Source organism: Dermacentor andersoni, chromosome 5 (assembly GCF_023375885.2).
Source record: "Dermacentor andersoni chromosome 5, qqDerAnde1_hic_scaffold, whole genome shotgun sequence".
NCBI classification, from domain to species: Eukaryota; Metazoa; Arthropoda; class Arachnida; order Ixodida; family Ixodidae; genus Dermacentor; species Dermacentor andersoni.
The window spans coordinates 126441948-126458133 of NC_092818.1; the positions used below are offsets into that span (position 1 = coordinate 126441948).

The 16186-nt window shown below is 47.6% G+C and overlaps 1 protein-coding gene across 3 annotated transcripts in view; it reads left to right on the top strand.

Moving 5' to 3' along the window:
- Positions 1-16186, top strand: part of LOC126531118 (histone acetyltransferase KAT7-like) — a 117823-nt gene that overhangs the window by 41629 nt on the left and 60008 nt on the right. For all 3 annotated transcript variants that reach the window (XM_050178520.2, XM_050178521.2, XM_050178523.2), the window contains 2 exons: positions 3241-3453; positions 13124-13206. In XM_050178520.2, coding sequence (XP_050034477.1) covers positions 3241-3453; positions 13124-13206 — 296 coding nt within the window. The remainder of the gene's footprint in view (positions 1-3240; positions 3454-13123; positions 13207-16186) is intronic.

Consider the following 16186-nt stretch of genomic DNA (forward strand, 5'->3'; position numbering starts at 1 on the left):
GCACGAAGCGGTAGCTGCTGTGGCCACGGTTTATTTAGGCCGGCCAACCATAGTGTCACTGGAGCATGAAAGCAGCACACACCGTAGCCGCTCACTCAGGTCGAGCACGTCAGCGTATTCTACTCTTGTGCTACCTGCACGCGAGCCATTTTCCTTGCCATCTCTGAGGCGATAGTCACCCGGCTACAGAGCCCCCTCCTAGTGTGAAGCACAATTGAAATAGAGTCCAGTGGTAAAGTCCAGTAAAGGAGTCCAGGTAAAATGTGCAGATGGTATCGTCGTTGGTAGTGTTGGGTTCACGCAATCCAAGAGAAGTGTACCAGACAACACAGGCAGCGTAGGTTGTGAACAAGGTGCAGCCATGGAGATGCCGTAGTGCAAAATCACAACCTGCCGCAGGTTCTCGTAGATGCCTGGGCCTATAGAAGTCGGAGCTTCAAAAGTAGGCCGTCTAGCAGCTCGGGACTCGCGTGGCGATAGTGCAAGTGTTGGTCACTCACAATGTCGACGTAGCAGTGATGCTTGATCTGAAGAAACCAGATGGCAGAGCTGCTCCTATAAATCTACGGTAGGCCATGCATCCACGGAAGGTTAAGCACAGCACATCGGAAGGTTCGCCTGCTGCTGCTTGCGGTGAAATCTCGAATGCTGAGAGCATCAGGGTTGTCGTAGTCGTTGAAGGCATCGTGAAGTTTGTGCTTGTTCTGTTGCCATGTTGCGAGAGTGAAATTTGCGCCTAGTGGAGCCGGTGGGAGAGCCTCTGAATCGGTGATGAGTGAGGTGCCCCCGTACGGAAAGCGGACAGCTTTCAGAAACGTCCAAGGACAGAGAGAGGCGGGCCATAGAGTCATGGAAAGCACTTGTGTTTGGCCGAATTAATTATTTGGAAAAAGTCATCGCGCAGCTGCCTTTGAGCTGGGGAGGAGGCTCACAGACTGAGTAGATGTTTAATGCTGGGGCCGGCACATGCTGATGAAAGGCATGGGTGGACACAGGCGATGTGGGACAGCAAGACGCGGAATGACATGATGGTTCAGATGGGGAGAGCTGTTGTGACAGAGTGCCAGCTGGAGGTGACTGAGCGCTCACGGTGACCTAGTGAGCAAGGACAGCTGCCCACAAGTCCTCGTAGAGGTTGGGGCCATGGGTAGGCATCCGGAGCTTGGAACACAGCTTGAGCATGGAACATTGTTGAGCAAGAAGTGGCTGTCGTCCAGCTGGATGAACCAGATGTCCGGCATGTCGATGTGGAATTCCTGGACACCCTGCAACCGTAGGAAGCCTGCCGGACCTTGTGAGGCCACGTCACTCACGCCTTGGTAGAGTCAGTGCGCCGACACTGGCATGGCAGAGCTCGGTCGTTTGGGTCACCAATTTGTGGGAGGCAGCGCGAAGAGGTAGCCACCATGGCCACAATTTATTAGGCCAGCCAGCCATGCTGCTGCGAGATCCATGGAGCGGCGAACACCGTGGCCACTTAGTTCGAGCGTGCTTGCCTGTTCTATTCTCATGCTACACACACGCGAGCCCATCTTCTTCTTCGCCAACTCTGTAGGCGGTAGTCGCACCACTACACTCTGTTTACCAAGCGCCATATATGGCCACTGTGAAGCATTTCGTTGGATCAACACCAACCTGCAACTTTGGTCACCAAGTCTCAATGAGGAGGCATTGGTTTGGCCTAGTTGGCTGGGGTACCAAGCAGCATATTGTCACGGGAAGCTCACCCTTAATATGTTCGTACCCGCAGACAATTATATGCAGGTCCAGCATGAGATTACGCGCATTGGTTTGAACTGAGGACAGCTCGTTTGAAGTGGAATTTGGTTTTGCGGGCAGTCAGCATGCAACTACCACAAATGCCTAATTTGTATTTGTAGGAATGGCAAAAGCTTACGTGTGAGCATAAAATAAAACTCCAAACTGTATTTGTAGAACAAATCTTAAACTGACAGCATCACGAAGGCAAGGTTACACGTGTTATAGCTGCATTTTTCAGCAACACGCATTGGCACAGGCGAGCGGCAAACCATTTGTGTTCTGACTGCCACGAAATTTCAGATAGGTATTATTTCAATAAAGCATTGTCCTTATTGCTCTACCTTCGGCTAACACACCTTGTTGAGAAGCACATTCACTGCCTCAGTTGTCTGCAGGATTTTCCGACTGCTGCATTATAACAGGTATTTCGTCTTGCATAATTGCTCTACAAGTGGTATGGGTATACATTGTGTTGTATGGGAGGGGAAACAATAGACGGAAAATACCGCAGTATATTCGGTCTCGCGCTAAAGCAGTTAGAAGTGTTCTGAACAGTATATTTGTGTCAGGTATAACTTGTTCAACTGTAGTCAAAACACAAAATTTTGATTTAGAGGTGACTCTACAACCTCTAAACCAGCATAGATAGGCATCTAGAGTACCTTCAAATCTTCATTTGCATTTTTTTGGTGCACAAAGGCTTATTGGACAAAATTGAGGCTAAACATATTTTTTTTTCATGCAAAAATTTTAATGCCAATGATCTCTATTCCATCAGAGAGTTTACAATATTTTCACACATTTTGGCCATGTCCTGCGTAGAAAGCATTGACAAAAGTTACTGTTTTAAGTTGTGGCTTAATTTTGAGTACATTGCACTTACTCTTTATTGTTAACCACTTCACTAGCCCCAGCAGATGCTCTCAGAATTCATGACGCCATGGGAAGCTGGTGCAAAAATTTTGAAGTGGCATTGCCACCTATCTTTTGTTTTTGTTGTCTTTCTGCTTTACCAAGCTTACGCTCACCGTAAGGTCACATTCGCTCCAGCAATTCAAAGATGTCACGCAACGGATCAACTGGCAACCGATGTTCATATTGGCGAGCACGACCGGCCCGTCACCACACTGAAATGTCTCCATTCATGCCATTCACGTCCACTGGCACAACCACTGCATGTCAAATGCCCATGAGCACATTCTGATATCCTGCTCCTGAACTGCTGATTAGTTCAGCAGCAAGCGACTGAGCAGAAACGATAGCTTTACAGCCAGTGACCGTTTGCGGCTAGCTTGGCCGTGCGACCTCTGCAATTTGCTGCCGTGAATGCCACCTAAGAGGCTGCCTCTTTTGTATCTTTTATAAATGAAAGATCATCATATGTAAAATGTTGTGCCTTTTTCATTGACTGATTAATGGAGGAAAATGTGCAGAGCTGCTTAAAAACTCACATAGTGAGTGGGACTGTGTTTCTTGCAGGCAAAACGGGCAGCAAGGACTCCGCTGCCGAGCTGTCACCAGTCGCCAGCCCCGAAGGCAGCCCACGGCGCCGCGCTGCCAAAGGCCGCCTGCCGGCCAAGAATGGTCGTGGGGGTGCGCGCAGCATCCTTCGTGAGATGCCTGCTGCTAACGGCCAGTCCCCACGGGAAGGAGATGAGCCTCACTGTACTGTGGCTGGTTGCGACTCCAAGGGTCAGTAGCGCATTTTGCAGAGAGCAGTTGCAGGCGCAGTTTTGCATACTACACCATATTTCTAAAATTAATTAAGGTATCCTTTCTACACCTAATTTCCCGCTGCAACAGGATGCAAGAACACCCGTGCACTGCCATTAAGATGCACATTACAGAACTTGAAATTGTTGATATTACAGTCGAACCCCCTTATAACGATACCGGTTTTAACCCTTTGAGGGTCAATTTTTTTCGCCATATGCCACTGCCTAGGGTTGATTTCTTTATTGCAGATTCCAATTCTTCGTAGGGACTTATTTTGAAAAAAATTTACCGCAATTTTTCTAGGGTGACCGTAAAGTGAGAAAAAATATTTTGCATTGGTATATGTGTAATCTTCATTCATCAACAACAATAAAAAAGGTAATAAACTTATAAGAATTAAAAATTTGATGCATTGTTACACACATAGTTCAAGGCCTTGAAAATGCGCGCACGAGAATATTTCACAAGACTCAAATGTTCCTGCTCTTACAGTAATATATGTACATCCATAGCATAATTGAACTGCGTAGGTGCGCGCACTCAAGAAAACTGTGGTTGTGTGCCCGTCGAAAAAGCAAAATAAGCTTCCGCTAATCTTCATGTTATCGCCAACCAGAGGCAGTTTTTGCAAGTGTCAAAAAATAGAAAAAAGAAGAAGAAGCAACGGAAATGCATGCACGGCGGCATCCTTCCTATACGCACCCCTGTGAGCACTAAATGAGCGAGAAACAAGCGGTCGCCCTTTGAGCAATTAGTAACGAGATAGCCATCAGTTTTGCAAATGCAAGAAGCCGATACCGCCCGCGGAACAAAACCAAACTGCCGCCCGCGCACCAATGCGCAAGTGGTAGTACTGTATTTACTCGCATAACGTTCGCACATTTTGTCAAAAGAATTGACGCAAATTCAGATGTGCGATCATTACGCAAGCTAAATTTCCGGCGTAAAAAAATTTTTGCATCCCGCGTTTGCTGTGGGAAGACAACGGGTCAACAAGCAGGCGGTTGCTGCTGAACAGTGTGGAACACCAAATAAAAAATGGCAGCCGGCAGAGCAAGCCGAAAGCGCCGAACGCGATTTTTTTTCTTCTCGTGAGTACATTACGCACATTGAAACAGTTTATTTCGTATCAGTAATGAATAATATCTTAAATATCGGCAAATTTGCGACAATAACGTAGCTATGTCCACTTTGACGGGACAGAAACAGAGGTAGGTGCACTTAGCTTGCCAGTGACATAGATACACGTGGCGGGCATGTTGCGGAAATTGCGGCATTTGTCTTCACTACTATTCTAATACAGCACGTTTCCGCTAAGGGTAGGCGAATATCTTAGCTGTGTTACAAGCGTCGGTGTATGAATAGGGTACACTTCTAACGTATCAGTGTAAACGTGGCCGCTATCGTTGTTGCTTGCGATTTGTGGCGTGCCCACAAGTGCAGACAAGAAGAATCGAAAGGTGCCTTTCTTTTGTTGTTCTTGACTAAAACCATTATGAAGCCTACAAATAATAAAGTCAAGGTAAGTTTGGTTGTAGTCTTTTGTTTTTTTTTTGATGGAAGTGCAGAAAGTGATGAAAGGAATGAAATAGAGCATCTGCTTAAGAATGTTTGGTGCGTGCAGACCGCGTGGTATGTCTTCAAGAGTCGTTCGCGTATCATTTGACAGATGGTAAGCGCGATCATCATAAGCTGCACTTGGCACACAACATATCGCTGCAACAAGTTCGGGGTTCGATCGTTACATGGGTAAAAAAAATCTAATTTTGACAACAAAATTCAGGGATGCGATCATTATGCGAGTGGGATCATTGTGCGAGTAAATACAGTATATAGACGCACGGGAGCAAACTAGCTCTAAAGCAAACCATGCAACGAAAACGGAGAGAGGAAGGCACGCGAAAAAGTTCCCTGTATTCCCACATAGTGGCAGCACATGACAGAAAAGGAAAAGTTAAGAAATTGGCGGACTTTTTAAACGTACAGATAACGCCGTAAATATACGGCATCGACCATTTTTGGACTTGTTTGCGGCGCCGTATATTTACGTCAATGACCCTTAAAGGGTTAACAATATATCAGTTATAACAATGAAAAACTGCTGTACCATCAACTTTTGTATGTTTTCTATGGGGAAATAATCCGCCTACTACAATGCCCCCATGCCGCATTATTGGTCAAAACGATGAAGTCTGGCTGCTGGGGGTCCATGCTGAAAGGTAATGGAATGCGAAATCCTTGAGAAAAAAAAGAACAAGTGACATGCAAGCAGCTGCACGATTGCCCGCCACCCGAACTGCCACAGCACGCTTCTCTCCATGAGAGATGCATGCCAGCCTCACGTGCATCTCTCCCATCGACCTTCCACCCCTCCGAACGTGAATGGGCTGCACCTATAGTTCTGTGCCACGCCACGCTCCGAAACACAAATGGACCACGCCAACACTGCCAGCACTCCTCCCATATTGTTCGGTGGGCCCTCACAGTTGGTTCTTTATTCTACGGCCTTCATTCTGCGCAATTCTGCTAACAGATTAAGTCGCTTGTGCTTGTCTTTGTTCGTTGCGTCGAAGTCGTTCCTGGCCACATTGTTTTTCAGCCTCGTTTGACTCGCCGCCCAAACGTAAGAGGGCTGATCTGCCCGCTGTTCATCAGCAATGCACGATGTTGCTGGTGAAAAGAAAGCGCACTGTTATAGATTTGAAAACAAAGGGCTTCTAACCGATGAGGCGATCGTCGCGAACATGCTTGCATCGGATAGCGACAGCGAGGGCCACGACGGCAGCACTGATGCGGTAGTGCAGGCTACCTCAACATTGTTCCTGCAGGAGGTCCTGTAGATGATTCAGTCGCCATGGGCTTGTTTTCGCGAGGGACCATCCACTTCGCTTTGTGGAGCACCTGAAGGCCTTGGAGAAGGTTGTCGGCAAGCTTCGCGTAAAGCAAGCAAGGCTGATGGACATGTGATTTTCTTGTGCAAGCCAGGGGAAGTACGTGGCGAGATGGTAGTGGCAGTCGGCACGGGTCGGCACAGCGTGGAGGCACAGGGGTGAGGCGGTGGGGGGGGTTCTTCTCTGGTGGCTGCTGCTTACTGCGTGGCCATGCGGGCGCCATATACTGAAAGCGATCTGCAACGTAGCCAAAGTGCACGCCCGCATGGGCCTCATATTCAAAGTGATATTTGCAGAGTGCACATAGTGCCAGCAGCTTCATATGCAATGTGCTTTCTACATTTCATTCGCGTTGAAGCGAGGGCTGTACGAAGGTTAATTCGCTTGCTGCTAATGCCGCGATTCCTCGCTCCAGCATTTTTCAGCGAGTTTCTGAGTTTCTTCAGTCATCAAGTGAGATGTGGTCATGTTTACTTGTGCACGCATGACACCGTACTTGTTAACTTAGTTTGTAAGCGAATGTTTACAAGTTTATATGGCCAATAAAACTACAGTGAAACCTCGTTAAACGGTAGTACTGTTTAACTGAAATAGTATGAGCTCGCCCACTTACCTGTCAAAAATGGAACTCAGAGAGTGTGATGAAAGGGGAAAAAAACATGCAATATTTATTCACTTCCCGCGACAAAAGAGTTATTTTCATTTGATGCTGCGGCGGCCTAGCACGATGACAGCGGCCTCAAACTTACTGAAGCTGCGTGCCAGCTTTTCAGCCAGCCCCCTCTTCTCGGCAAACACTCACACGGCAGATTCCTCGTTGGCGTTACATATTCTCCGTGCACGCGCGCAGTAGTGCTGCAGAAGTCCCGGGGCACCTTTTTCATTGCCGGGTGCCGGAGTTCGGAATACTTTTTGTTTGGAATAGTTATGTTATCACGCCCCTGTTCTCGTCGCGACGATTGCATTCATGAGGCTGATGTATTGCACAGCTTCTGCCACTGTCGGGCCTGAATCACCCGTGCTGTCGCTTTCCGTGTCATCCTCATCACTGTCGCTAGTCGACACTTCGGCAACAACAGAGGCAACGATAGCGAAAAGTCGAACCTCGTAGCCAACATCTCTTCACGGTCGCAGCAGCGCGGCCGAGCAACTTCTTCACATTCCAAATGCCACACACTTTAGTCAGCAGCAGATCTCCGTCGCGTGCCAGTGCTGACTTCGTATCACGTTCGATAGCACGGACGATGTCTAATTTTTCTTCTATGCTGAGCACCCAGCGTCTTTTTTATCTGAGCTTCGGCGTGACGCGAGTCCTCGCTTGCACGACGCCACAACGCTCTCTGGCACGACGTCGAAATGATGTTGATGTGGCTTCACGCGCAAACGTACAGGGCGCTTGGAGGCCGTTGTTCCGATCTCTGAGGCTTGTTGTTCTGCCTGGCCGCCCAATGGAGATGACGCACCGCCGTGTTTGCATGACGAAAAGTGTAAACGCTACGTTTTAACCGATGCGTGCGCAATAAGCTGGTACTAAGGTTTATGCGGATACAAAACACATAATGTTCAATGGCCGCTGAGTCAGGGATTTGACTTTCCTACTTTTAAAACGAAACTACTGTTTAAGCAGGCATGGTTTAATGAGGTTTTACTGTACTATCCTTACTACGCTAATTTGCTATTGCAATCGATGCTTTGCTTTTCTGGCGAAACTGTAACAACTTTTTTTCTCTACGCCAGTTGGCGCGACGAACACGTGGATGGAGCAAGAGCCATCTCAACATCGGGCATGTTGGACCGCGTTGGCCGTGTCGGTTGCGTTGGCTGCTCCAGTGATTCGAAGTATAGACGTTGTTGTTCATGCCAATGTGATGTAGCTTGTGTGCGCTACATCGGAGTATATATGTGCCTTAACCGAGCGATTTTTTTCTCTGGCTTTCATTAGTTCGAATTTTGCATAATTAGAATTTTCGTAGCATCCCCGCGGAATTCGAATGAATGAGCTTTTATTGTATTTCTAGAAGTGTATTTTCTCCTCTTTCGGGGTTTTAGCTGAGCTTGGACTCAAAAGATGACAGCGTGTCATCCAAGGACAACGCAACTTCTATCGCATCGAAAAAGTACTGAGAACGATGTTGTTTATGAGTCTGCTATGTGTTTTGTTCTTTCAGATAGGAATGTGAGGACCATACCAAAAGAGCATTTGCCATTACCTATGTTATTTCTTCCCGCCTGCATTATCAGAAAAATAAGCCATTCTGTTTATTTTATAACGTCCACGAGAAAAGCCCAACGCAAGGGATTCATCACCTCTGTAACATGCCGACACTGAGAGGGATAAGTCCTGTCAGTTCAATCAATCAATGAGTTTCCAGTCAATCATTTCAAAAATAATCCATGTGAATCCTCCGAATTTTGAGTTATGCCAATTCAATAATTCAATCACTCACTCAGTCGGTTATCTGTCAGTGAGTCCATCCTGTAAGCCTTTATGGAATAAATACAGTGGAACCCCGGTTATACGTCCCCCGGTTTTGCGACGACCCGGGTTTTACGATGGATTAGCGCAGTCCCGGCGAAGTCCCCATAGAAGCAGTGCATTAAAAACCCTGGTTATCTGACGCAATTTTAAGCCTGACCCGCGTTATACGACGATCCTCGCAAAGTGCGGGACGAAATGGTAGACTAAATAAAAGTGCTGCAGGTCTCTTTCCTCGCTTCGTCTCTCCACATGCGAAGCGCTTGACACTGCTCAACCGGTTCACTCCGGCGCAGCTTTCTTCCCTGCCTCGTCTCATCGTTCGTTTCTCTCTCCCCCACCAGCAGCCGCCCGCAACGCTCGCTGTGCTGAAATAGCGCCTTTTCTTCTCCACAATCACTTTCTCCCTCTCATCAAGCACGGAGCTCTGCAATCAACGTTGATGGCGCCATTCTAAAAGAAAAGGTAGGCCTTGTGGCATTACATCTGGGCATCGACTTTCAGGCATCGAACGAGTGGCTGGATCGCTTTAAAAAACGAAACAGGATTGTGTACAGCCGTTTCTGCAGAGAAAGCACTTCCGTGGACGTTTAGACGGTGAACAAGTGGATGGAGTCGCTGCCGGAGCTGATTGCTGCATACAAGCCCTGGAACGTTTTCAACGCCTATGAGAGTGGTATTTTTTACCATATGCAGCGCGAGCAAACCCTTGCATTTAAGGGTGACAGCTGTCATGGTAGCAAGCGTAGTAAAGAGAGTGTGACGGCACTATTCTTTGCTAACGAGGACGGTTCCAAGAGGCTGCCCGTGCTTGTTGTTGGAAAGTTTGCAAAGCCACGGTGCATTAAAACTTGAAGACGCTGCCGTGCAGCTACAACTTCAACAAAAAGGCGTGGATGACGTCTTCGCTCTTCAGCAATTTTTTACAGCAGCTGGATAACAAAATGGGTGCTAAGGCGAGGAAAATATTGCTTTTCGTGGACAACGCACCGTGCCACACACCCGATACGTCCAGCCTGAGGAACATAAAGGTAGTTTTTTTTCCGCCCAACTGCACAAGCCAGCTGCAGCCGCTGGATGCCGGCATCATTAAGTGCGTTAAGCAAGGCAGTGGTTAGTGCAGCGTCACCTGGCAGCTGTGGAGAGCAGAGAGTCTGAAAAAGAGATCACTGTGCTCGATGCCATGCATTTTATTGCCAGTTCGTGGAACGCGTTGTCGCGAAGCACAATCGCCAACTCGTGCAGAAGTGCTGGGAAGAGGGTAAACTACCAAATCAGTGGAAAACCGCTAAGGTGGTGATGATCCCAAAACCAGGCAAGGAACTCGAGATAGAGAACTTAAGACCTATCTCTCTAACCTCTTGTGCAGGCAAGCTTTTGGAGCACGTTATTCAAACGCGGCTCAATAACTATATGGAGGATAATGACCTCTATCTGCATTCGATGGTGGGCTTTAGGCCCAGGCTCTCCACCCAGGACGTGATGCTGCAACTAAAACACCAAATCATCGATGCGGAAACGAGGGATGCAAAGGCAATCCTAGGGCTTGACCTAGCGAAGGCCTTTGATAACGTCACACATAAAGCCATTCTTGAGAACCTTCAGGACTTGGGACTAGGCGAACGAACCTACAATTGCATTAGGGACTTCTTGTCAGACCGAGAAGCAAAAATCCAGATTAGAGAATGCCAATCGGATGACATTAAATTAGGCAGCAAAGGGACCCCACAGCGCTCTGTGCTCTCGCCCTTTCTTTTCAATGTGGCCATGATCAAACTCCCTGAAAGACTGGAGGCTATTGAAGGACTAAACCACAGCATGTACGCTGATGACATCACGTTGTGGATAGCTAGGGGCAGCGATGCCCAAATAGAGGAGACCCTCCAAAGGGCTATCCAGGCAGTTGAATGTTACGTCGGACCTAGGGGACTTAAATGTTCACTGCAAAAATCGGAACTGCTTCTATACCAGCCGAAAGGCAGGGCCAGTAAGGAACCGCAAATCTCTCTCACAGCTGGGGGGGATCCCCATTCTAAAAGTGGACAAAATCAGAGTTCTGGGACTTTTGATTCAGGCTAACAGCTTTAATGGCGAAACAATATAGAAACTAGACGGCTGCGCACTGCAGACCATGAGGCTGATCCGCAGGATTGCCAACAGGTGGTCCGGGATGAGAGAAGCGAATCTAGTTAGGCTAGTCCAGGCCTTTGTGATAGGTAGAACAGCTTATGTTGCTCCCTTCCTCAGTTTTAGGTCATTCGAGAAGAAGATAGAGGGCATCATACGTAAAAGTATAAAACAGCCGCTGGGGCTTCCCATCCGCACTGCAAATGAAAAGCTTTTAGCTCTAGGGCTCCACAACACTCTTGAGGAGATTATTGAAGCAGTGAGGATCTCGCAGTATGAGAGACTTGCGGGAAGCCCTACGGGCAGGAAAATCCTAGCTAGGCCAGGCATAAACTATGAAGGGCAGGAAGGCATCAAAGTCGACCTGCCGCGAAGCTTGCAGAACCGACTTATTATCCCACCACTACCTCAAAACATGCACCCAATCCATCACAAGGAACGCAGAGAGAAATGAGCCGAGGCTCTTGAGAAACGTTTCAAAAACTCGAAGGACGTGCTCTACGTTATGCTGCAGACTATGGCAACGGCCGCATGGCCCTAGCTGTAGCGAGCGCTGAAACTAGATTGATAGCCAGTGGCACAGTTCCAACGGATTGCTCTCAGATTGGAGAAGAATCTGCCATAGCACTTGCAATTGCAAGTACTTCAGCCAAAATTATAGTCAGCGACTCTAAGGTTGCGGTGATGAACTTTGCCAGAGGCAGAATTTCTCCCGAGGCGAACAGAATCCTGCAGACCTGCAGAGATAGCAGGAAAATTGAAATAATCTGGGCACCTGCGCACGCCTCCCTCGCTGGGAATGAGGCGGCCCACGAATTAGCTCAAGGACTTACATTCCGAGCTGGTGGGCTAGCCGAAGGCTTCATGGGGCGGAACCGCTTAGTGTGTTACAGAGAGATCACACAACACTACAGACTAGGGCGGGTTAAATATCCTCCGGCTGATATATCCTTAAACAAGAGCCAGGCCTCCACTTGGCGTCGCCTGCAAACCAACTCGTTTCCAAACCCGGTGTCGTGCAGCCTCTACTACCCGGGTCAGTACTCCAGCCAGTGTAAGCTATGTAAAGCCAGGGCTAATCTTAATCACATTCTGTGGGAATGCCCACAGGCTCTCTCTGAAGGAAGAATAAAGTCTTTAGAACAATGGGAGACCTTATTACTCAGCTCCGATCCGGAGATTCGACTGAAGACCGTCCGACTGGCCGAAACCGCCGCTAGGGTCCAAGGACTCCTGGCCGTCGTCTAGGTGGGAAGGCTTAAAGCCTTCCCTACATCTGTTAGACAAATAAAGTTTTACAATCCAAATCCAATCGCCAACTCGTTCAAGCACTGTGGCTTTAAGCAAGAGACTGCCTCCACTGCTGGGGATGCACCAACCTTGATGCCGCTTGAGGCTGATGCAGGCTTCGCTGCCGACCATTTCGAGTGTTTAAACGTCACCACGACCTACGCCATTGAGGAGGCTTTGCCTAGTGCTGACACTGTTGCGACATCGGACGAGGACGTCGCCACAGATGCCGTGCCTGTGCCTACCACGTTCGCCGAGGTGCTACGGCACATAGATGGCATCCGGAACATCATCTGTTCACACGACGCTGCAGAGGACGTCCTTTTGGACGTTGCCCAACTTGAACGAAAGCTCTTGGTTTACGGATCGGACAAGGTCCAAAAAAGAACTTACTGACTTTTTTTAAAGTTCGCGCCAGCTGGAGGGAATTGCGGCAGTGGGCAGCGGAGTGCCATAAAGGTTCGTTTGAATGAAGCTTGATTGGGACCTGTACTGCAGCATTAATTCTTATCGCATTTACTTTTTTGATAATTTGGGTTTCCAAGCCCTGGAGAGTATGTTAGTAGTTTACATTGAAGTTTCTCGTAAATCCGTCGCGCGAAATAAGTAGTATTTTTATAGGCATAATTTATGTTCCAATTTTACAACGCTTTTTCGCGGTCCTGAGAAAGTCGTATGATCGGGGTTCCACGGTAATAGGATTTTTTACATCCACAGGACCAGAGTTCTGTCATGACAAAGTAGAATTCTGATGGTATCTGCTCCTCTGTGTGGGATAGTGACCATTATTTGCAGTACAATTATGGCTTGGCATTCTGATATGTGCCACTCAGTGTGTGCATCACTTATATTTTTTTTCCAGGCCATCTGAGTGGCAGGTTTCCATCGCATGCCACAATTGAGTGCTGTCCACTGTATCACAACACCACGGCAGCTGACTGTGAGGTACGTTCCCCTTTTCGTATGTCTCTTTGGCACAGGACAACTGTTGTGCCAGCTTATTAAGGACCCTTTATGGACAAGTGTTGCCTACGGGCAACATACACCATAAAGATTTTTTTTTGTTTCGGAGTTTTGGTATCGAGTTCGAAGTTTCTTGCTAAATGCCTTTGTCCAACACTAAACAGGCAGAAAGTGTCATTTGTTGGTTTAGAGCAGATGCACAGGACAAAGAAGAAGAGCTTTAGCTTGTGACTCGCTTTGTTTTGAAAACACTGGTCAGAGGAAAAGACAGATGCAACAGCTCCTGCTGCAGTAGTACCATGCACGTGATGTATAGCAAGTACAGTTAAACCTCGACGTAACAATGTCGGTAAAATAAGTAATTTGCTTTGTTGTATCAAAATTTCGTTATATTGAAATTCAACCTTTTGTGCAAATGAGTACAGTTGCAAATGAATTTTTCTCACATGGAAGGGGCAGCAAAGTTTCACTTAATTATTTGGCAATCATAAAAGCAAACTTGAATAAGAAAAAAAATCTTGTTGAATTTGAGAGTTGGTGACAAAAGGTACGGTTTCATACTGTGCCGATGATATCTTCACATTGGCAGCATGTATCGAAGCGAGTCACGTATTCGTGTCCACTCTGCTGCCGCCTGTGGTTGATTGTGTTGTCGGCAGTGGGAGGGCGCTATCGTGAAAAGCACTGGCAACAGGAAGAGAATGCTTTGTCTCCCTCTTTCTTCAACGAATCTCCGAAACTCGAGATTACGCCACCTCCAGTAGTAAACACGCAGGAAGACAGCGCATATGATGACACCCCATTTCGGTACGCCTATTCCTTGCGCCTACTCCTGCTTTCTGCATGAACAGTGATGTGGTACAACTGCGATTTTACTTATGTCCATGTGGTAATTCCGCTTAAATTTCACTCACAATGAGCTAGCTGAAATACAGCTGCTTTGCAAACACATTCTGTGCGCTCGTGTTGCGGTTCTACTATGCAAGTTTTATGGTTGTGTTGGTGACATGGCATCTAAGACTGCACCACTTTGGAGGCCACACTAATGAATTTGATGGGTAGGGCACTATCTATGAGTAACTAAGCAGACGACGGCAGCCAGAATGACTTCCAGTCACAGTGCTTTTAAAGGAAACCTCGGGCAGTCCCCGACAGCTGGATCGTATGACTGTGACGCGCTGTTCTGTCAGGGCTAGTCAGACCAGAAGCCGCATACGGTTTGCAGACAGTCCGAGGCCCACTGCTCCACTTCGGCGGTCGCTCTTGGTTGCGTGGGGAACGATTTGAGAGGTCCGTTCACAAGCAACCACTTGTAGTTCAACCATTTGACGACCTGCATCAGTGGAAGTTTCCATTTATTGTATCAATATTCCTTTGCTGTGGCAGCAAATTTTTGTTATATTGAAATCTTGTATAAGCACACTTTGTTATATTGAGGTTCTAAATACATGATGTTCTATGGACAAGCAGTTATAGAAAGTTAAATACTTCGTTATAGTCAAACCCACTTATAACAATATTCAAGTGCCACGAAAATTCCATTGTTATAACTGATAATTGTTATAACTGGGTTGCATGAAAAAATTAAAATAAGAGGATGGCAGAGCTGATTTGGGAAAACTATATAGGCAGGGAGGCCAGTGCCCCTCCCCACCACCTTCCTCCGCTCGGCTGCTGATTGTGATCACTCGTTTAACTGCTTCCTGGGCGCTCCAATCGCGTGTAACAAGCCGCAGCTGTCGGCGTTAAAGAATGGCACTGTTATAACAACTGCAGAGAGGTGTCACGGGTGGAAAGCGATATGCGAGCACCGCCGAGGCATCGCATTGGTGGCCCCAAAAGGGGCCTTTTAAAAATTGCGAGAAGGCTGCCGTGGCAGCCTGTCAGCTTGAGAAATCCAGAAGAAACACTAAGGAGTATCGCCACAAACATCTCACCTCGTACGTCTCACTGGCTTGCATGAGAAAAGCCTATGTCCGTCAGCCATACATGCTTCACGCGAAGCTTCTGACATCCTTCTCCAAGGCATCCAAGCGCACCATGTAGTGCAGCGCAAGGCTCCTTGCGAAAACAAAGCCCCGAAGGGACTGAATCATGCCGGGCCTCCTGTGACGACAATGTTGAGGCAGCCTGCCCTACCGTGTCATTGCTGCCGTCATCGCCGTCGCTATCCGATGAAAGCCTGTTCGCAACGATCGTCTCATTGGTTAGAAGCACTTAGTTTTCAAATCTATAGCCGTGCGCTTTCTTTTCACCAGCAACGTCGTGCATTGCCGATGATCAGCAGGCAGATCAGCCATCCATTTCGGCGGCAAGTCAAGCAAAGTTGAGAAATCGCCTGGCCAGGAACGACTTTGATACAACCAACAAAAACGAACGCGAGCGATTAAGCTGTTCGCAGAACTGCACTGAATGAGGAGCCAGCGAACAACATGCGAGCAATCTGCTTGCGGTGCAATTGGCACGGTCCATTTGTGTTTCGGAGGGTGGGGCGGCGTATAGCTATGGGGCACAGCCCATTTGTGTTCGGAAGGGTGGAAGGGCGACGGGCGAGAGCCATGTGGAGATGGCTGGAAAATGAGCGCATGGCAGTGGTTGGAGCAGCGGCCCACCATGGAGTGGCTTGAATTTCTTTTTTCTTTTCAAAGATTTCGCATTTCACTATCTTTCGGCCCGAACACTCGGCAGCCAGACTTCATCGTTATAACCGATAATGTGGTATCGGGGCATTGTAGTAACCGGGTTATTTCACCATGGAAAACATACAAGGAGTCGACGGTGCAGCAGCTTCTTATTGTTATAACCAATATATTGTTAAAACCGGTATCGTTATAAGTGGGTTCGACTGTATACAGAATTGTGTTATATTGAAGTTGGTTATATCGAGGTTTAACTGTAATATGTACACCTATGGTTCACATATGACGAAAGTGGTCCGTATAAATTTGAAGCCCACTTACAG